Source organism: Eptatretus burgeri, chromosome 7 (assembly GCF_056783735.1).
Source record: "Eptatretus burgeri isolate ZD-2024b chromosome 7, Ebu_testis_v1, whole genome shotgun sequence".
Taxonomy (NCBI): Eukaryota; Metazoa; Chordata; class Myxini; order Myxiniformes; family Myxinidae; genus Eptatretus; species Eptatretus burgeri.
In genome coordinates, this window is record NC_140967.1 from 98104139 (window position 1) to 98118818 (window position 14680).

General features: G+C 46.7%; 1 protein-coding gene and 1 pseudogene across 3 annotated transcripts in view; both read left to right on the forward strand.

The window, feature by feature from the left end:
- The window catches only part of LOC147023872 (papilin-like), an 86791-nt gene that overhangs the window by 29162 nt on the left and 42949 nt on the right, over window positions 1–14680 (forward strand). For all 3 annotated transcript variants that reach the window (XM_085889760.1, XM_085889759.1, XM_085889758.1), the window contains exon 9: window positions 13399–13479. In XM_085889760.1, coding sequence (XP_085745886.1) covers window positions 13399–13479 — 81 coding nt within the window. The remainder of the gene's footprint in view (window positions 1–13398; window positions 13480–14680) is intronic.
- On the forward strand, window positions 11216–11356 carry LOC147023873 (signal recognition particle RNA; annotated as a pseudogene).

The following is a 14680-nucleotide window of genomic DNA, read 5'->3' on the forward strand; positions in this document are numbered from 1 at the left end:
CTCGTTCCGTATGCGAAGCCGAGCGGTTATAAATCGCCAAATCCCGTCGGACCAAATGATCACTTTTATCGGCCTTAAAAGCCAGTTAATATCCCGAGCGCACCATGGCAGTCAATACAGGAAAGGACGCAACGAGCAGGTTCACGTTCAACAATGGGGGATTTATTTTCACACGTAATGCAATGAATGGGGGGGGGGATGGGGAAAAGACACGAGCAAAAAGCCTACAGCCGAGTTCTATCGGAATGCAAGTATATACAGGCACTTAACAACAATTCTACTTAAAGACAAGGCGCCACATACTTTCATGCAAAAACCCAGGAAAGAAAAGACACGGGCTCATAAGCCTTTAATATTCCTCAGAGCCGGGATGACCGAAAAGCTCCGAGAGGCCAGGAAGGTTACCTCGCCATTTTGGTGGCGACTCAATGGTCTTTGTGATTGGCGACCCCTGGTGTCTCCGTTCGGTCCGGTGCGTCGTGAACGCGCCAGTCGCTTGGGCGGCTTGACGAGCAGCTTGTATGGCTGCTTGGTCGGCCTCGGTGGCCCGGCGTCGTCGCGGACCCTTTTTACAAGCCTGGCCGGCGACGCTTCGGAGGAGCGAACGGGTCCTTTGCTCTTTTAGAGTTGATGCTCCTCGGCGTCGCTCGACCGTATCAGGGCTGTCTGCCCGGACCCCCATGCTCCGATGCTGCCACGAGCTCCGGCGACTCCAGGCTCCACTGATGAACGATCCGTCGAACAACCACCTCCGCTCGTCAGCTTCACCACCAACCAACTGCCCAACTTCTCTGTCAGCATCCTAACGCGGCTTTTTATAGCACCGAGCGGAGAAGCCGCCGAAGATTTCGCCACCCGTCATCGGTGCCTTCCCCCTTTCACCTTTGAACCTTCACCCCTGGCTTGCCCCGCCCCTCTCACTTCTGAGTGGCCAGCTCCTTCAGAGGGTAAGGCCATTCTGATCCGATTTTGCCATGAAAGCGGCTGATCACATGCGGACGTGGTTGAAATCGCCCTGCCTGTCGTGGCATGAGTTCACACCGACGGCACTTTGCCGCTGTCGAGGATGTTATGGTGTTTGTCGAGGAGTCGATGTGTTGTGGAGATTATATGGTTGTTGAGTTGTTGTTGAGACGATGTGTTTGTTTAAAATAAAAGATAGAGAAAGAATAACGGCTAACTCAAAGATGCACAGCCCGGCACACGAACAAATCCCGTTTTACATTGGTGGGGGAATCTAACCTGGACACACACTTATCGAAATAACTGATCTTTGGGGAACCTGAATGGTGTTCTGTGAATTTCCACCACCGTAACAATATGTATATATATATATATATATATATATATATATATATATATATATATATATTCATTCATTTATTTATTTATTTATAAACTCCTCCCATGTTCTTCTCGCCGAAGAAGTTGCATAAAGAAACCAAGGTGAGCCCTTTGCCGTTGCAAACGCTTCCCAGAGTTCCTCCACAGCTGTAAAGACATTCACAACTAGAAGGGCACTCGGTAGAGTGAATACGACTACGTAATGCCTGATCCACGAGAACATATCGGGCCAAATACATTTTTGAAATATCATGCTATACAGTACTATATCGTTTTTGGCCCCTTCTCTCAATGGTGAAGAATCACTTTAAAAATTAAATAAGTCTCGTATCCAGATCCGGATTCGGATCTTCCCCAAAATCAAATCAGTTCGTCCTTTCACACACTGAATCTGTCCACCAATTTTCATCCGGATCCGTCCACAACTTTTTGAAATATCCTGCAGACAGACAGACAGACGGGGTGAAAAAACACCGTCCTTCATCTTTCGGTGGCGGAAGTAAATATTACACACATGAGAATCCCAATGCTACACACACCCTCAGATGCCGGACTGGTTTCATCGCTTATTGGTGAATCGTCAGCGACAGCGCAGACAGCAATACTTACCAAATGAGGCTCCCAAGTATGTACCACATGCAAATGTTGAAAGCATTCAATATATAAATGATAAAGACCCAACCACATTTCTCATCTGTGAATGGAGAGAATAACCAATCAGCTCTCACCTTATCAATTGATCCGAGGTGGCTGGGATTATACAAATAAATCACCTCCTCCCATGCTCTTCTTGCTGAAGAAACTGCATAAATTAACCAAGAAAGCCTACCAAGGTCAGCAGTTATCATTTATACATATACACTAGCAAACACAACTAGTCGCTTTGCTGAGGTGGGGGGGGGGGTATTAAGGAGGGCGGTTGGGAGAGGGATGGGAGGGAGTGGGAGTGGAGAGAGAGGAGTTTGACCGTTTTTACAGCCATTTTTCCCTGCTGTGCAGGGGTTGGGCTTTTTCTTGAGGCAATGTTTTATTGCCGGATGCCCTTCCTGACGCCAACCCTGGTCACCTCTTACGACACACAGGGATATGGTACACCTATTCTAACCGGGGCATACACCGGGACCAGTACACTGGTACTCATTTCGCCGACCTCGGAAGGATGACAGGCTGAGTCAACCTCCTGGTGTTAAGTCAGCAGCCAACGGGGCTTGAACTCAGGACCCTGGGATCCCAAGCCGCCACCCTCACCACTCAGCCAACACCAGGCTTGGAGAGAGAGGAGTATGAAAAAAAAAAAGAGAAGAAGAGAGAAATGTGAGGGGTGGAGGTGGGTTTAGTAAAGAGAGTGATATGTTATGCTTAATGACTGAACACACACAAAAATTAACTTGTGTCAGAACAGCTGTACACACAACAACACAACAGAGTTTATAAAGTAATCTGCTGGCACAGCTGCAAAAAATTTAATATCCCAGTTACAGAAAATTTGTCTGAAAATGAACCAAAAGTAATCACTGAAAACATGGAAGTACCTACCGCTCATGGACGACCGAATGATCCCATCGAGCGTGAACATAAAAAAACAAAGCGTTGCGACCAGATATCATACTTAGGTACAAAACAAAAGAGAAGAAGCACTGATTTTGGACTAAACGATGCAGAAATCAAGAAAATGACCAAACACCAAGACCTCAAGAATGAAGTGAGAAGATCCTGGAAGCTGAAGAATGCCAAAGTTGTACCAGTGATAGCTGGACCTACAGGAATGATGACAAAGAACCTCACGGAGATATTAAACATTGGGGTAATACCCCTGAGTGCTCACCTGGTAGCGGCTGGATAAGATAACCAGGCAACCACTGGTAGACATGGATGACCCACAAAATATATAATGGAGAAGAAAGTAAATACCTATGGATGTTTTTTTATGCCGTGAACAAACTTTAGTACATCCTCGGTGGTGAAGATGGTGGTCAAGTTTCATCGGAATTGCGTGTGCAGTTTCTGAGAAGAAAGCAAATGCATATTTTGGGGGGTAAACCCCCTCTCCCCATAGACCCTCCAAGATGCCAATGTTTTTTATTTTCTAATGTCGTGAACAAACTTTCGTATATCATGGGTGGTGAAGATGGTGGTCAAGTTTCATCAGAATTGTATGTGTAGTTTTGGAGAAGAAAGCAAATGCGTATTTTGGGGGGCAACCGCCCTTAAATCCCTTTGTAGCAGATTTTTCTAATGTCATAAACAAACTTTGGTACTTCATGGGTGATGAATGTTGTCGTGAAGTTTGATCGGAATTGTGTGTATTGTTTAAGAAGAAAGCAAATACCTCTTTGGGGAGGCAACCCACTCCCCCCCCACCCCGTAAACTCCTTCTCTCGACCCCTTAAGACCCCCGGTTTTTTTTTCCCATCACGGGTGATGAAAGTTGTGGTCAAATTTCATTGAAATTGTATGTGTAGTTTCTGTAAAGAAGTTGCAGGTATTTGTGGACAGACAGACAGACGGACGACGCGCCATCCCATAAGCTCCCCGGAACTACTTTACAGGTGAACTAAAAACCATCACTGGGAATATTGTAACAATCGAACGACAGTTGGAAGCTGTCCGGGGCTTTGCGACGATCGTGAAGAGAGCCATTGGCACAAAACTTTGAAAACAGAAAACTTCACAACTTGGTCCATGAATCGTGACCCCTTACTGACATGAAGGTGGATACCTTGAGCCTGCCCTGCGAGGACTCCATTCCACATTCTGAAACCCACATATGTATATACCAATCAACGAGACACACACACACTGACACACACACACTGACACACACACACACACACTGACACACACACTGACACACACACACACACACACACACACACACACACACTGACACACACCACACAGACACTGACACACACACACACACACACACACACACACACACACACACACTGACACACACACACACACTGACACACACACACACACACACACACTGACACACACACACACACACAGACACACACACACACTGACACACACCACACAGACACTGACACACACACACACACTGACACACACACACACACTGACACACACTGACATACACACACACTGACATACACACACACACACACACACACTGACACACACACTGACGTACACACACACACACACACACACGCACACTGACACACACACACACACACTGACACACACACACACACACACACTGACACACACACACACACACACTGACACACACACACACTGACACACACACAGACACACACACACACACACACACACACACACACACACACACACACACACACTGACACCACACAGACACTGACACACACACACACACACACACTGACACACACACACACACACTGACACACACACACACACACTGACACACACACACACACACACACACTGATACACACACACACACACACACTGAGGAGGACTCTCTTTTTACCTGAGGAGGACTCTCTTTTCACCTGAAGAGACTCTCTTTTCGCCTGAGGAGGACTCTCTTTTCACCTGAGGAGGACTCTCTTTTCACCTGAGGAGGACTCTCTTTTCACCTGAAGAGACTCTCTTTTCACCTGAGGAGGACTCTCTTTTCGCCTGAGGAGGACTCTCTTTTCGCCTGAGGAGGACTCTCTTTTCACCTGAGGACTCTCTTTTTACCTGAAGAGACTCTCTTTTCACCTGAGGAGGACTCTCTTTTCGCCTGAGGAGGACTCTCTTTTCGCCTGAGGAGGACTCTCTTTTCACCTGAGGAGGACTCTCTTTTTACCTGAAGAGACTCTCTTTTCACCTGAGGAGGACTCTCTTTTCGCCTGAGGAGGACTCTCTTTTCGCCTGAGGAGGACTCTCTTTTCACCTGAGGAGGACTCTCTTTTTACCTGAAGAGACTCTCTTTTCACCTGAAGAGACTCTCTTTTCACCTGAAAGGACTCTCTTTTCTCCTGAGGAGGACTCTCTTTTCACCTGAAGAGACTCTCTTTTCGCCTGAAGAGTGTGGTGAATTGAGGTGAATTGAGGGACATGACGCGGGATCACATGTTGTGCGTCTCGCGTATAAGGGGAGGTCTCTGCGGCACGAGTGGTTGTCCCCGGGGCATTGCCATTTACATCGGCTGTTCACTTGATGCTCGTTAACTGAAGGTGCTCATTGACTGGTGAGAATGGAGATTATATCAAACTCCGTGCTTACGCGGATTTAGTCTGCAATGGTTAACTGCACATGTATACGTTACTGCTTATGTACTCCGAGCTGAACCTGTATTCCCCGGTGTGCCCGTAGAAGCGGCTCCAATCAAATGGAATAAAGCCTAAACTCTGAAGGTTCATCTCTCGCTCTCATTTCAATTTATTCCATTTGATTTTCTCGGCTCTCTCAACCAACGATGGACAAGATCTACAAACCAGAGAGGTTCGACGCAGACCCAAACGCGACTGACGCAGAAATGAAATGGTCACATTGGTTCTGTTCCTTCTCACACTATCTGACCATCATCGAGGAAGGAGCCGACAAATTTGCCGCTCTCGTGAATCATGTCTCGCCCAGCGTGTACAGGCTCTTCTCGGAGTGCGACACTTACGAAGCAGCGATTGACGTGCTGCAAGCGCTCTACGTGAAGCCCAAGAACGAGGTATACATACGACATCTTCTCAACACACGCAAGCAAGCAGCCGGGGAGACAATCGATCAGTTCCTGCAAGCTCTGAATCAGCTGGGAAAAGACGGCAGCTTCCGGGCCGTAAGCGCCGAGGAACACCGAAAGGAAGCCACACGGGAGGCATTCATCCAAGGACTCAGATCAGCCCACATACGGCAACACTTACTAGAGAAAGCGCAACCCACTCTTGACAAGGTAGTCGATCAGGCACGAGCGATGGATACGGCTCAGCAGCAATCTGAGTCATTTGGGACACCGATGCTGCTAATGAACGCTGCTACGATGGGAACCCAAGGAACCCCACTGGCACAGACACAGCCAGACATAGGGGATGGAGAAACACCCGAGGAGCCGGATACCCAGGCCACGTCAAACTCCTCAGCAACTGCTCCGGTTGGTAAATGCTTCTTTTGTGGGTACAAAAGGCATCCTCGTCAAAAATGTCCCGCCAGAGATGCCACATGCATGAATTGCGACAAGAAAGGGCATTATGCCAGGGTATGTAAATCTACTCTAAGGAGAAATAAACCCACTTCTGCAGCTCTCTACTCGCAGAATAAATTAACTGCAGCCTCCCCGGGGAATCTATCCAAGGCTATCATCAACGTACGAATTAACGGGCATATGGCTGAGGCACTGATTGATACCGGTAGCTCTGAAAGTTTCGTCAACAGCTCGCTAGTGAAGGGCAGGAAATGGGTAATCCACCCGACTGACAATACGGTATGCATGGCCGCCACCTCACTACAATCCCGCGTACGAGGGTACTGCAATGTTGAATTGGACGTAAAAGGGTACACGCATCGGGATGTAAGGGTACTGGTGCTTCGTGATTTGTGCGCAGACGTAATTCTGGGTCATAATGTCCTCAAGCAGCACACGAGCGTCGAAATACCCTTTGGAGGAAGCAAGCCTCGTCTAATTTTAAATGCGTTGACCACCGCGGAGGTGACGTCCCCCCAGCTGTTCGCTAACTTGTCGCGGGTCTGCAAACCGATAGCGATCAAATCGCGGAGATATACCACTGCTGACATGAATTTCATCACTTCGGAAACCAAGCGATTACTGGAGGAGGGAATTATAGAACCGAGCGATTCGCCATGGCGCGCACAGGTGTTAGTAACCAGCAGTCAGAACCATAAGAAACGAATGGTTGTCGATTATTCCCAAACGGTCAATCGCTTCACCCAACTCGACGCCTACCCCCTGCCGCGCATAGATGAGATGGTCGAACGCGTGGCCAATTATAAGGTATTCAGTACCATCGACTTGCGAAGCGCCTATCATCAAATTCCCATCCGAGAGGAAGACAAACCTTACACTGCATTCCAGGCAGGGAGGCGCCTCTACCAATTCAGGAGAATACCTTTCGGTGTCACGAATGGGGTAGCTTGCTTCCAGCGGGTTATGGACGACATCATCTCAGATGAAAACCTCAAAGACACTTTTGTTTACGTGGATAATGTCACAGTGTGCGGTAGGGATCAGAGGGAACATGATAGGAATCTGGACAGATTCTTGAGCATTGCTAGAAAATATAATCTGACTCTCAACTACGAGAAATGCGTATTCTCGGCAAGGTCAATTGACCTTCTCGGCTACACGATAGCCGACGGCACAATTAAGCCTGATCCTGAGCGATTGCGCCCGCTCCGTGAGCTTCCACCACCTCAGGACTTGCAGACAATGCGCCGGGTGATCGGGATGTTCGCTTACTATGCGAGATGGATTTCGCAATACTCCGAGAAAATACATCCCCTAGTGCATTGCAAAAACTTTCCACCAGATGCCGCTGTTGTAAGAGCTTTCCACAACCTCAAGGATGATATCAGTAAGTCCGTGGTTTTATCGATCGACAGCTCGGTGCCCTTCGTGGTGGAAACCGACGCTTCAAATCACGCCATAGCTGCTACACTTAATCAGTCTGGGCGGCCGGTCGCGTTCTTCTCGAGAACTCTCTCTAGAAGCGAACAGGGACACTCAGCGATAGAGAAGGAAGCGTACGCCATCGTTGAAGCGCTGCGGAAATGGAGACATTATTTACTGGGAAACCACTTCACGCTCGTTACGGACCAATGATCCGTGGCATTCATGTTTGATGGGAAAAATAACGGGAAAATTAAGAATGAAAAAATTATGAGATGGCGGATAGACCTAGCTTGCTACAGTTACGACATTGTTTACCGGCCCGGGAAAGAAAACCCTGCTGCAGATACCTTCTCTCGGGTCTACAGTTCGGCAACAATCAGTCAGGCTTTGCAAGACCTCCATGTGTCTCTGTGCCACCCGGGGGTAACCAGGATGGCACATTTCGTGCGCAGACAAAATCTTCCCCATTCTGTTGAAGATATTAAACAAATGAATGCTTCATGCCCTGTTTGTGCTGAACTAAAACCCAGATTCTTTGGCGCGGCATCTGGCAGACTGATCAAGGCCACTTCCCCCTTCGAGAGACTAAACATCGACTTCAAAGGGCCCCTGCCGACCGAAACAGACAACAGATACATATTCACCGTTGTTGATGAATATTCAAGGTTCCCTCGCATTTCCGTGCTCGGATATGACCTCGGGCACTGTCGTGAAATGTCTCTCTGACCTCTTCGCTATGTTTGGGAGACCTTCGTACATACATTCAGACAGAGGGCCGTGTTTCATGTCGGCCGGGCTAAAACAATTCCTACTAGAGCTCGGCATAGCAACTAGTCGAACGACGGGTTACAACCCACAGGGAAACGGGCAGGTGGAACGGTATAATGGAGTTATTTGGAAAGCCGTAACTCTGGCGCTGAAATCGAGAGGACTGGGCCCCGAGCGGTGGGAGGTTACCCTTCCCGACGCTCTGAATTCCATACGCTCTTTGCTCTGCACGTCCACCAATGCCACTCCTCACGAACGAATGTTTACTCACCAACGACGTTATGTTGACGGTCAAACGGTGCCCAACTGGCTGACCCACCCCGGTACAGTGTTCATGAAACGCCCGGTACGACAAAGCAAGTATGAACCCCTGGTGGAGGGGGTCGAACTCATTGACACTAATCCAGAGTATGCTCATGTCAGGCTCCCGGATGGCAGGGAGACCACTGTGTCGCTCCGCCATCTGCCTCCCTCAGCTACTCCTCCCGCAGGTACACCACCTTCTGGCACTCCTCCTTCTGACATTTGGCCCCCAGGAACTCCGCCGGGCGACGGGGCTGCCGCGTTCCACCCGAGAGCGATCGAGGAGTCATCCCCGGCACAAGTCGAGGCTCACCAAGAGGATCGGGAGTCTCCCTCAAGTGAAACTGCCGTTTACTCCCGGAGAGGTCGATGAATAAGGCCCCCTCGACGACTCAATCTGTAAAGGGGATTATCGGCATTCTCGCTGCTCATGCTCCTATATGCCCATTATATCATATATCGATGCTCATTTCCATGCTCCTACAACTCAAAATAATCACTGCTTGGCATGTATGCTTCTGTAGATCTATTAGTCCGCGTTGCTTGAAATGTATACTCCTATAGTGCTAAAGCAATCATGGTGTGTAAGATGGGCCCCTAGTTACATTTTAAAGGTGGGGAGAATGTGGTGAATTGAGGTGAATTGAGGGACATGACGCGGGATCACATGTTGTGCGTCTCGCGTATAAGGGGAGGTCTCTGCGGCACGAGTGGTTGTCCCCCGGGGCATTTACCATTTACATCGGCTGTTCACTTGATGCTCGTTAACTGAAGGTGCTCATTGACTGGTGAGAATGGAGATTATATCGAACTCCGTGCTTACGCGGATTTATTCTGCAATGATTAATCGCACATGTATACGTTACTGCTTATGTACTCCTAGCTGAACCTGTATTCCCCGGTGTGCCCGTAGAAGCGGCTCCAATCAAATGGAATAAAGCCTAAACTCTGAAGGTTCATCTCTCGCTCTCATTTCAAAGAGGACTCTCTTTTCACCTGAGGAGACTCTCTTTTCACCTGAGGAGGACTCTCTTTTCGCCTGAGGAGGACTCTCTTTTCACCTGAGGAGGACTCTCTTTTCGCCTGAGGAGGACTCTCTTTTCGCCTGAGGAGGACTCTCTTTTCACCTGAGGAGGACTCTCTTTTCACCCGAAGAGGCTCTCTTTTCACCTGAAGAGACTCTCTTTTCGCCTGAGGAGGACTCTCTTTTCACCTGAGGAGGACTCTCTTTTCACCTGAGGAGGACTCTCTTTTCACCTGAAGAGACTCTCTTTTCGCCTGAAGAGGACTCTCTTTTCGCCTGAAGAGACTCTCTTTTCACCTGAGGAGGTCTCTCTTTTCGCCTGAAGAGGACTCTCTTTTCGCCTGAAGAGGACTCTCTTTTCGCTTGAGGAGGTCTCTCTTTTCGCCTGAGGAGGTCTCTCTTTTCACCTGAGGAGGACTCTCTTTTCACCTGAGGAGGACTCTCTTTTCACCTGAAGAGACTCTCTTTTCGCCTGAAGAGACTCTCTTTTCACCTGAAGAGGACTCTCTTTTCACCTGAGGAGGTCTCTCTTTTCACCTGAGGAGGACTCTCTTTTCACCTGAAGAGACTCTCTTTTCACCTGAGGAGGTCTCTCTTTTCGCCTGAAGAGACTCTCTTTCCTGTTCGTTAAAAAATTGGGGAGTAAAGTTTACTCGGACTTTGTTCCATCGATCAGTTGACTGTGCTGTGCAGCTGAACGATGTACATATATACACACACACTAGCAGGGTATGCTTACACATTGCGTAAGCATACGAACCCTGCTTCCCCGCTGTCTCGGGTTGCTCACCTGAATTATTTTCATTTTTTTTTCATTTCTTTATATTTTCATTTATGGGTGCTTTCTGATGGTTGATTTTTTTCTTTTTTTTCTTTTTTCCTGGTGTATCGGCTTTGATGTACATCGGTATGCAAAAATACCGTGCTTCCCCATTGTCTCAGGTCGCTTTCCTGCATTTTAATCATTTTTTTTCATTTATTTATATTTTCATTTACGGATGTTGTCTGATGATTCTGTGATTTTTTTTTTCCTGGTGTACTGGCTTCGTTGTCCATCGGCACACAAAATTTCAGCTTTCTATGTCATCCGGAAGGTACCGATCTTTATCAGTGAGTCAGTCAGTGGTTAGAAAGAGCTTTATATTTAGATATACATATTAATTTTTTTATTAATTATTATTATTATTATTATTCATATAAATTACTTTAAAACACCGGGCGTAGTGGCGTGCGCCTGTAATCCGGCTACTCGGAGGCTTGGGTTGGAGGATCGCTTGAGGACGGGAGCTCTGCACTGGGCTGTGCTATGAGAGGGTGTAGGGCAGCCCGGAATCATGGCGAAACCCAATCCTTATCCCTGTGTCGTAAGAGGCGATCAGGGTTGCGTCAGGAAGGGTATCCGGCGTAAAACCTATGCCAAATCAGTATGCGGATCTTAACGGATGATCCGCTATGGCGACCCCTAACGGGAGCAGCCGAAAGGCGAACAACATATAAATTACTTTAAAATAGAAGTACAAATGAAAGTGTTTCTAATTCTCCATCGCGAATCGAATTTGACATTTATCACATATATAATTCAGTGGGCTATCACGATATCCTATCGGAGTATAGGTATATGCACATTCACCTCTGATCCATCTCACATGGGTTTGAAATCTCAGCCCAGCTAACAACTGTCGTCCTGGTGTTTCACAGGAAAGGCGAGACATCACTGTGTGCGTCGCATCCATCAGATGGTGGTTAAACTGGGTGTCCCATCTGCTGGCACTGGTTGTTGGCGAACGGTAAAAATCCCATCGTATGATTTGCGAAGAGTGGGGCAAGTAATCTTCTGAACCCTGAACAAATTCCAAATTCCTGGCTTGGCTGACCGCTGGGAAGGCAACTGCAAACCATTCAGAGCAACCGTTGCCAAGAGACTGCTTTGGCAGCACTGGCACTCTGGAAAGAGTGTGAAGCATTGATGATGACGATGATGAAAGCGCTGACGTTGGCACTTTGCTCTACTCACGTTATTTCATCCTACTTGGTGTTGAAGGTCCAATTAATTTAGCAAGCAGACATACAATAGGTATGTATATAAATTTTAAAAAGGCTCTTCTGGCTAAACAGTTGCCTCGGCTTCACATATGAGGCATGAGGTTAGCAGAGCTACAGCCCCCTACATCCCCGTAGGATTGTACTGCAGCCAATACCAGGAAGATAATTTAATTCTCAATTTTATAGACCGCTCTGCCCCAGAGAGGGAACATCTCGGACACGCGTTTCGGGTTTGTTGACATTGATTTATAAAAGTTTGGTGGGACAAACAAGTCTTGTCTTTCATCAATAATACAGCAATATGTCCTGGAAAAAGAAACAAATATAAACAAGGAAAATGTCCTGGAAATAATTCAACTCCCACAAACACCCATGCCAGAAATAAAACGATAACAAATGGCAGTTGGCCAAGAAAATGAAACCATCATTTACATCAAGTAAAGCATGAAGATAACTATTCACCTGCATCCACAACCTGACAATTTATGCCAGCACTCAGAAAAACATGCAGCAACCAGAAGGGCACTCGGTAGAGTGCATCCCTCCACCACGTAATGCCTGATCCACGAGAACATATCGGGCACAATACATTTTTGAAATTTCATGCTATACAGAACTATGGAGTTTTTTGGCCCTATCTCTCAATGGTGAAGAATCACTTTAAAAATTCTAGTATCATTTCATTTCCACGAAAAAAAATCATCATTTCCTCTACCAGAAATAACAATGAAGAAGAATGAAAAATATAAGCATTATTATCCCTCGGAGAGAATATGCTGTTGGGGTTAGGGTTAGAGTTAGGCATTATAACTACACCCTCTTTGGAAACAATGCCTTCTCCCTGGACATTTAAACAGCTTGGGATGCACACCTTCACCCCACGGCCAATGTACACAATCCAACAACACTGTCCCATGAGCATACACATGTATCTCAGCCTCGAAGGCTGAAGCACATGGTTAACCAAACGCATCCTAACTCCGAAGGGCCAGAATGCATGGTCATACAATTGGACCACTCTTTAATGGGAGTATGTCCCAATGAGTGAGGAGCAGAAGCTCCTCCAGGGGTGAACAAACCCTACATTATGACATTGAGTCGAGATCAGTCCAGATATATATATATATATATATATATATATATATATATATATATATATATATATATATATATATATATATATATATATATATATATCCCATATATGGCATCGGTGAATTTAACTAAGTAAATTAGTCCTGTGCAAATGCCGATATGGAGGCCTCACTGCATTGTGATGTGATTTGATCAGTCACTGTTGGAGCACAAGATCGTGGTGACAATTGGTTGTTTCTGTGATTTTCTTCCAAACAGGCTACAACCAGATCCTTGTGATTCCTGCCGGAGCCACCAGCATCAACATCAAGGAGGCCATCCCTTCAAAGAACTACCTCGGTACGGAGATAAGTCTTCACATTTCACTTGCTGCGTCGGGAGGCTTATGGAGGAAGGTGTGCAGAAAAGTACTTTTATTACATGCTTTTCCTTGAATTACAAGGCACATTACTCGAAAATAAATAAATCAACAGTATTTGGTACTTGAACCTGGGATTACTGGAATCGTGATCAGTGTACTCAAACGGAAGTGCCAAGCAGACAAATGCAATATTTGTTCAAAAAAATTTAAACTGGAGAGTTCATAGAATATAAGCCTGGTGTTGGCTTAGTGGTTAGGGTGGTGGCTTGGGATCCCAGGGTCCTGAGTTCAAGCCCCGTTGACTGCTGAATTAACACCAGGGGGTTGACTCAGCCTGTCATCCTTCCGAGGTCGTCGAAATGAGTACCAGTGTACTGGTCCCGGTGTATGCCCCGGTTAGAATAGGTGTACCATATCCCTGTGTGTCGTAAGAGGCGACCAGGGTTGGCGTCAGGAAGGGCATCCGGCCATAAAACATTGCCTCAAGAAAAAGCCCAACCCCTGCACAGCAGGGAAAAATGGCTGTAAAAACGGTCATTTTTATTAGTACATAGAATACCTTACCCCACACAGTCTTGAGAAGTGAGGGCATAGTGAGGGGGGAGGGGTCTGCGAGCGGCAAATTTGATTGGTCGAGATGACGTAAAATGCCATAATATTTTGTCCAAGTACTGTTTAACGGAAGGTTTTCGAAAGTGCCAAGAAGGCGATTTGTGTTCTCCAATGGGGCACAGTATGTAGTTCAATTCACCGTTGACGCAGTGTTGTTTGTGTCCTTTTTGACATCATTAGAGAGAGTAAGTTTCCTGTTTTGAATGCTTTTCAATTTTGTTTGACTGACAGGCAGACAGATTAAAACAATGTATCTTTACTCCTTTCTGCGCATGCTCGATTGGGACAAGATTCCGTACAATTTGCCAAATTCAGAGCCAAAGTACTGTGAAACTGCAGATTTATTTTCTGATTAATGTTCTGAATATAATGTTCATTTGAAGTTGAGTTGGTCCTCAATCATAAACTGATGTTTGTGGACAGACAGAACGACAAAGTGAACCAATTGTTTAACCCTGCATTTTGCTTCTCACGTGTAGACTAATTACTGGAATTTCAGGAGACGTCTCTTTTGAACACACAAAACTCCACTATAGTAACAGCTCACCTTGCTCTAACACTGTTGGG